Source organism: Dysidea avara, chromosome 3 (assembly GCF_963678975.1).
Source record: "Dysidea avara chromosome 3, odDysAvar1.4, whole genome shotgun sequence".
Classification (NCBI taxonomy): domain Eukaryota; kingdom Metazoa; phylum Porifera; class Demospongiae; order Dictyoceratida; family Dysideidae; genus Dysidea; species Dysidea avara.
In genome coordinates, this window is record NC_089274.1 from 5,236,112 (window position 1) to 5,244,149 (window position 8,038).

Sequence of the window (8,038 nt, forward strand, 5' to 3'; positions counted from 1 at the left end):
TTGAAAATTTTTTTTTGAAATGATTATAATAATTATTTTTTATAGGTATTTGTATTTCACCAGACCCTTACTTTTTGCGAAGGGGCGGGCGGCGCCAGACTAACCGTTGCTATGGGATTACGTGTTGGAGTGGTTAGACCTGTTCAACCGGTTTAAGAGGTGCATAGCGCGCGCCTTTTCCGTACCCGGAGAAACTCGTAGCTTCCATGTTAACTCCGTTTAATTTATTAAACTTCCAATACTAATATTGCTAGCTATATATTAAATGAATGAATGAAGTCATGAATAACAGATTCCAAATTGAACCACTCAAATCTAAGCGATTACATAATACAACAGCTCAATTGACTAGCCCATCAAAATAGGGATATACCAAATGGCTAAACTGGTAAATGGAGGGGAATCTGTTATTCATGACTTCATGCATTCATTCATTTAATCATAGATCTATGATTTAATATATAGCTAACAATATTAGTATTGGAAGTTTAATAAATTAAACGGAGTTAACATGGAAGCTACGAGTTTCTTCGGGTACGGAAAAGGCGCGCGCTATGCACCACTTACCGGTACTTTTCTTGTGAATGTCACGTCATCAATTACGGAAAGCGGTGCAGCAGTTCTATATTTAGATATGACGTATATGATAAGTATAAGGTAAGGTCTTGATCACTAACGATCATTTTTTATTCTAATACTTTTACAGAGCGTAGTGTGCGTTGTTGAATGGAATTAGAAGAACTCGTCGCTTCTGAGTGCATCGGTTTCACTAGAAGTAAGTGCTAAGTTGGCTTGAGTGTGACCTGCTTTTATCATATTATATATTCCCTACTATAAACATGCATCGCTGCCGTTCATTTCATTATTTGACAATTTATAAGCTGTATTCAGTTTACTGAGTTTAGCAATGGTATAGTTAAGTTTCCGCGAATAGTGAACATGTGAAAATGCATAGTTTTAGCCTACAGGTAATGTAGGTTGGCTCGGGTTGGTTAACTCAGTGAGGTATATACTATTAAAATGCATCATGTATGGGCGTATACTTGCAACAAAAGAGAACCCGCACAGTTAACTACAGTGAGTGTTTTAGCATGACCTTATGCACTCATATAAGTCACACTATTCTTTGAGTGCTGACTTATCACTGAATGGGGCCAGTAGACATGAATACATCTTGTGGTGAAGGGTGCTTACTGTGCAATGTGATGAAATTCTGTTTCCTTATTGTGCAATGTGATGAAATTCTGTTTCCTATTAGGTGACAGCGATACTGATGTAACCCGTAGGAGTTACACACTAGTGTACCAACCTACTTCGATTGGTTTTACACAAAATGAAACTTTCTCCCAGTTGCGATCGGAGAATGCTGGATATCTTAATTCTCCTAAGGTTCACTATGAGTCAGTTTTAGAGGGCAGAGAAGACATCAACACAAGTACTGACCCTGAGCCTTCCTCTGCAGTCAGTACTACTACTCCACATGGTGCAGAGCATCTTGACCTGGTTGGTCCTGGTGTACAAGACAGTGATGAAGTTGATGGTGACTTGTCCTCTCTGGATTCTTCTCTCCGATCAACTGGTGGATTGCTTACAACTGTTAATGAGGAGTGTCAGTCTGTAGGAGAAGTCACTTGTGACAGTGTTGAAGCAACACATCAAGATGATGATGAGGGGCTCATTGTGACTGGATCACCAGTGCAGTGTCAGGAAAAGGATAATGAGATTAGCCAGCATGCTGTTTGTGTGATACCACAGAAGACAAGTACGTTTCACAATATAACAGAAGATATTTATCCCACTTTTTATTAGCACAAGCAGTTGAGGAGTTTATACCACTGAAGCCTAAAGAGCAGCACCACTATGCTACAGTTTGCTATGTTTCAACAGTAAGAAGCTATACGACATAATATGATTAACTTTATAACATTGTTATATATAGCAGTGGGAAGGAGAATTTCCATATGGTGAAGCTGTTACTGTAAGGTACAATAGAGATCATTACTTTCAAAATGCTCTGACTACAAATGGACATGTGGTGACCTTGAAAATTACGAAGGTTAGATGAACATAGGGTAACACATATTGTAAATACTGTGGTACTGCAGGTTTCACTTATTCTGGATAAGAAGCTCTTTGACAAATGGCACCAGTTGGATAATGGCAACCAACTAGATAGCATAGTTGCCTATCTGGAAGGTACCACCTACAACTGTTATAATCTCAGAATAGTGGTCAACGATTAATGTTTTGTTGTTTTGCAGATCAAGATTGTGGTTACTTCGTCAGGGAACATTTTGACCACAGTAAGTTATTTACATGATTCATCAGCAAACATTTTTATTGAATTGCTAATCATGCAGACTTGGCTGAAGCTGTCAACAAGATCATAAGGCAGTTGGGTGTGGTCACAGCTGAACTCACTGAGCTGGACAATCTTCCACAACACTCTGCATCTTACATGAGGAACTGGGAGAAGAAGTTTAGCGAGAAGAGGAAACTGTCTCATTGTTTTGGCCTACTCATTGGTAGTACAATAGAGGCCATGGAAGAGTTACACAAGCATAAACATGTATCCTTGAACATTCGAGGTTAATATAATATGTGACCGGCTGAGAAAAAACCAGCCATTTTCGCACATTCCTCAAAGTCCATTTTATTGCATTTCTGTAATCTATAGTAACAAAAGAGTGGACAGCCAAAGTTATGATGAATAGTCTTGGAGTTATAGCACTTGACAGTTGGAACAGTGTCGATTTGTACAGTAAAAATACGGGAAATAAATTACTGGCGCTCAGATAATAGATCATAAGTCATGATTGAAACATATGATTGAAACAAGTTATGAAGATGGGACTTGGCTCAATATGTGCACCATGAACTGGCAAATCAATCAAGGTATATTGCTTTCCCTGTACTCCGTGTTGACAAAGAAGAAGGTCATTCCAACTAAGAAATAACGATGTTGAATGTTGTTTTTACAGCATCATAAATAAACATCCATAACTCATGTATCCTTTGCTGTGTGAACACGAAACAAAGATTTTCATACTCTCCATAAACAGGCAAATCTAGTGATATATAGGTTTTATTAATTTGAGCTTAATTTCAGTGCATACGAACGCGATTAAAGTGTGTGTAAATTTTTCATGAAGCACACGTATTTTTACCCGATGTGTTTTTTGGCTAAATATAATCTTCGAAAACAGCCAGTTTTTGTTCAGGCAGGTCACACGTTATAAAGTTCATATATTGTTTTATTAATTTTATTGCTTTATTTCCAGTAAGGAACTTCTTTGTGAGGACCACTTGTGACTGTTGGGCCACAGCTGCTTGTGTTCATGATGGCTACGGAATGAATGTAGTTATTGGAGGATGTGACCTGGCCCATCATGTTAGTTCCATAATCACTGGAAATCCTGACAGCAAAGCCTTCCAGGTATGGGATTCCTTATGAGTCCCTATAACTTAAATTTAGTTATATCACACATGTTGTTACAGTACAGTATTCCCCTATAGCTTGTTGATCCACTACACCAATACAAGAGAGCAGAGGTTGTATACGATAAACTGGACTTGGTGTTTACTATCATTAAAGTATTAACCAAGTTCAGTGGTCAAAGGAAATGTAAGGAGATGTTGGTAAGTCTGAATAGTATGGTACATATATACATGTATGCAATGAAATCACTAATTGTTCTATAGAAACAGTGGATGTCTTCTATTGTGGGTTCAGCACAGTCAACTGAGCCATTGGTGAGTTATAGTGTTATCAAAGAAATTGATCATCTTGTTTTACCTCTCAAGGTTGTACAAATCAGACAGTTATTCAACAAATGTGAAGTTAATGATGGTAGCGTAGTGCAGAAGTTGGCTGACTATCTTGAGGTGTGTACATGTTATATTATGTGCTTTTGTGATGCATCTATGTTAATATTGTAGATGTCAGCAGTTCACTATGCTGAGCTTCTGTGGGAGCACGAGGTGTGAGGAAGGAGTGACTGCTGAGCTAGAGGTTATATTGAAACTGACCCATTCATGTGATACAAGATAAAACCTAACATTTAACCTTGATATTATATCTGATGGAGAACAATTAAACTTTCTATACTATATATCAGCTTGTGCTTGTATCATTAATTTTGCTGAATTGATTTTTACCTTATGCTTTATATATACATTATTATGACTGTATTATCATTTTTGATGATGTCTGCTATTATATACTGTACCATTAAAAGATGTTATCAATCATAAAAATATTTAGAAGGAACCTATCATGTGACATCCTGTTTATTCTTTAGGTTTATATTAAGTGGGATATTCTATACCACAGGATATATAGTACAGGTTGAGATATGTGGCTACTGCAATAAAATAGCAATGAAAGCATAAATAACACATACATTCCCCTCCCATCTACCAGCCATGATAGCTTGGTATATTACTATTCTTTAACCAAAAATGTGATCCATCAACTTCGAAGCGCATCACCACAATTTTGGTAGACATCTTCTTTCATTAATAAAATCACTAACAAACTGTTTAAATTAACAATTGTTAATGTTGAATAAAATTAATTTAATCTTCCTATTCCACTTTGCAAGCTTTCAATTTCATTGTTGAATATAAAAATTGGAACATCATACAGTACGATAGTACTGTATAGTAGGGACCACTAAGAAGTATATTGCTAACTATCACTGTGAAAAAAGCTCAGAATAATAAGGTCTATAACAGTCTTATTATGTTAGTATTGGAATGAAATAGTACAGTATATATTAATAGATTAGGACTTTACTATAACAAGCTTTTTAAGACGGTCATATATTAGAGATTAAATCACTAGTATAGTGCGGTGTATTATCAGACTATACTAAGCCTATTTCAACCATATATTGGCTACTATACTACTGTACTTTTTTACTTTCCTATAATCTGTGGCTACCTTAATTAAATAATTTCTATAATTATATTTGTAATGAATTTAATTCTGTAAATATGTTAAAACCACAATAGGTACAGCTAGTAAATCAATGTCTCCTTGGCCATGACAGTATCAAATCAATTTCATCATTTATCAGTCTTTATCCAACTGCAGCAGGTAAGACAGTAAATACAATTCACAAGTTCCATTACAAATTACCTGTATTATCATCACTATGTAGAACTCTATGACAATCTGTTAGTTGTTAGGTAGAACTGTCCCACAGCTCTAATACAAAGATGGTAAATATAATGTTTATTCTGGACAATCGTTGGACTTACAGTTTGTAACAATAAGAATCTCATAAAACCGAGACCTTGTCTGGAAACCTAGCATTACCATGTAGAACGGCGGCTAGGTCCCACAACTCTATTAAAGATGGTAAATATAATGCGTATACTGAACAATCATTGTACTTACAGTTTGTAACAATCTTTTAAAACTGAGACCGACAATCCATGTACAACTAAGACAAGTCTGATAAGATCAGGTCTCACAACCCTAAACGGAGGCAAACATAATTCATATTCTGGATTACTTGGTGTACTTACAGGTGTTATCAGTGAGTCTAACCAGACATAAAATGGCCACTTAGTATGTGACTTTGTTGGGCTAACGTGTTACGTAAGCTCACAAGAAGCATCTGATACACTGATAACCAAGTCCAAGAATCTTGTAATCACTAAGTACAACTGAAACAAGACTAAATATAATATAATTTGCATACTCTCAGTGAACTTACTTTTGTTAGCAATACGAGCATGGTCAGTGAAATAAGGACAAACAAGATGGAACAGGTTCTTGAAAGCACTGAACTCATTTACAGTGCCAGCCAGACGAGGTAGCAGCCATCAGCTGTTGATAAAAAAGTAGTGAAAAACATGAGGAAATGAGACCGGTTCCCAGAAGAAATGAGACATACTGGACACTCTCAGTGTACCTACTTACAGATGTTAGCAATAAGAAGAATCTCCTAGAACCGAGACCAAGTCTGTAATTCCTACCCTATTGAAAAGAAAATGAATAAAAACACAATCAGGCTTAATGCACTTACAGCTGTAAGTAATTAGAAGATGACGTTGAACAACTCCGTAAAAAAAGAACCAAAAAGTCCACACATGGTCGCTACCAGATTCTTTAACGGAAGCAGCTGCCATTGAAGGAAACTAACACTGCAGATGTTGTACACTGACAGCCTGCAGAACCAAGAGGTTCGACAAGAAACTGTACCTCTGAAGAGATAATATACAAAATCATAAGAGCAGACCATGCATACTCTTACCGTTGATGGCTGATGAACTGTGTCCACTCGTCATCCGCCATAAGCTGAGATAACAGGATATAAAACATGTAATACGTACACAGCAACACCAAAGTTGAATCATTTGCAGGCCATTGTCATACAATACACAATAAACAATTTAATACGGCTAAACCTATCGTACAAGCTATCATTTTAGTTCTAATACTTACTCATCTAGAGCTGTTTTTGATGGCTGCCATTGAAGGAATTGTCCACTTGGCCGCGCCACTTCACCACTACCGTGACAGGCCAGCAGGGACAAGCAGGGATGTACAGTTGTGGTCCATAACTATCATCATGGCTCATTGGACGATGGCGCCGATCGCGCACACTCTCCGCGAGATACACCGTCCGAGCGACACCACCATATTGCTCACATTTACAACCTATGATACAACAATAGCGACAAAGATGGCGACTTAATTGCATCTAATACGCATGCGCACACCACTGACCCCTTCAATTTTAGACCAGCATTACTACGAAGTTTTGCAGGTGTGCTAACTGTGCAAGAAAATCTAGATTTGTATGACTCTTAGATTGAATAATTAATTTTTCTGGTATTATATGCTTTGCCATATGAAAATGTATGCGTATGAAATTATCACAACAAACTGAAGCTAGTTAGCTAGATATAGTGATTAACAGAAGTGTAGCTACTTATTGTAAAATCATCATGACTTTGTTTGGTACAGTAAAGCACATGTTGCTGTAAGACCTTCAGTGCTGGTCACTGTAAAGTGCTAATAATAAATACTTTACGTTTAAGGAAGAAAATCCATCCCTCCTGGAGGAAGACTGAGTGTGGCCCCGACTAGACATTGGGTGACCTGCAGTTTGAATCCTGGGGTTGGAGGGATTTTTTTTCCTTACTTTGGCCCATTTTCTGTTACGTCTTTTCAGTTAGTGAAGTCATTAGGTATACGTCCCTGAAATTAGGTTAGGTAATCCTAAGGCTGCAGCACATGTTGCTGTAAGACCTTCAGTGCTGGTCACTGTAAAGTGCTAATAATAATAATATAAAAAAAATCTTAAGTCACATGGGATGGTGATAATGAGATGGTGAAGCTAAAAATAAGACAATAATGAGATCTGATGGTGAAGCTAAAAGTTATCACATTTAGTTAAATAAACAAAGCCATACAAAGAATGTGTATTAAACTAAAGTATAATCTGTTTCCCATAATATAAGATGGGGTTTATACCAAAGTATAAGATAGTTAGTATAATGCAAGACTATACTGAGATTATTTGTGTAGTTTAAGCCATTAGATATACCATCTTATATTCCTCTTTTTCACAGTGTATGCTTACGCCACATGCTTAGTCAAACATTTAATCTTATAAATTATTATTCTGTGACTCAGCATTAACTCCCACAAGATTACATAATGCAAGATGAAATACAACTCAATTGACTATATATAGAGAATTGTGGAATCCTTGCAATACAGACTTGCTATTGTTTCTAGATAGTAATGATGTGACACAAAGAGGTTATGCCATTAACCCATTTCCCTTGACCTCTAGCATATCAAAACTTTCAACCACAATAGGACATCTTGGTTCCTCTGTATTGACATGTACACTATAGTGTCAAAACATAGCCTATAGTTCTCAATATAATGTATTTGGTAGACAAGAGAGATGAGAAATCATCACTGACGTCTATAGTAATATCATTGTCATCAGGGAATGGAAACAGTAGAAATGGAAAACGGAAATGGTCAAATTGATAATCGTCATATAAA

The 8,038-nt window shown here is 36.7% G+C and overlaps 1 protein-coding gene and 1 long non-coding RNA gene across 3 annotated transcripts; one reads left to right on the top strand and one right to left on the bottom strand.

Annotated features, from left to right (window-relative positions):
- The first annotated feature begins 620 nt into the window (after window positions 1-620).
- Window positions 621-4,270, top strand: LOC136249027 (uncharacterized). Its single transcript, XM_066040921.1, has 12 exons — window positions 621-775; window positions 1,259-1,762; window positions 1,810-1,886; window positions 1,940-2,056; window positions 2,106-2,196; window positions 2,262-2,303; window positions 2,361-2,588; window positions 3,282-3,436; window positions 3,517-3,639; window positions 3,703-3,753; window positions 3,805-3,885; window positions 3,940-4,270. Exons 1-12 carry the CDS (start codon window positions 727-729, stop codon window positions 3,985-3,987), a joined length of 1,566 nt encoding a protein of 521 aa, XP_065896993.1. The 5' UTR covers window positions 621-726; the 3' UTR covers window positions 3,988-4,270.
- Window positions 4,271-4,983: 713 nt separating this feature from the next.
- On the bottom strand, window positions 4,984-6,729 carry LOC136251674 (uncharacterized). 2 transcript variants are annotated; one of them, XR_010699142.1, is made up of 10 exons: window positions 6,458-6,729; window positions 6,267-6,310; window positions 6,039-6,216; window positions 5,933-5,989; window positions 5,727-5,839; window positions 5,536-5,687; window positions 5,405-5,485; window positions 5,266-5,353; window positions 5,144-5,212; window positions 4,984-5,092 (listed from the first exon to the last, which is right to left on the bottom strand). It is a non-coding gene; the product is annotated as an uncharacterized lncRNA (long non-coding RNA). The 2 variants fall into 2 exon arrangements; XR_010699141.1 differs by having other exon boundaries at window positions 5,536-5,676; window positions 6,458-6,726.
- Window positions 6,730-8,038: the final 1,309 nt, after the last annotated feature.

Bases quoted from the DNA above. Each gene is read 5' to 3' on its own strand.
- LOC136249027 (XM_066040921.1), top strand. From the start codon at position 727: ATGGAATTAGAAGAACTCGTCGCTTCTGAGTGCATCGGTTTCACTAGA. The intron at 2,197-2,261 runs GTACCACCTACA...GTTGTTTTGCAG, and splicing joins CATAGTTGCCTATCTGGAAG to ATCAAGATTGTGGTTACTTC. The intron at 3,640-3,702 runs GTAAGTCTGAAT...ATTGTTCTATAG, and splicing joins GGAAATGTAAGGAGATGTTG to AAACAGTGGATGTCTTCTAT.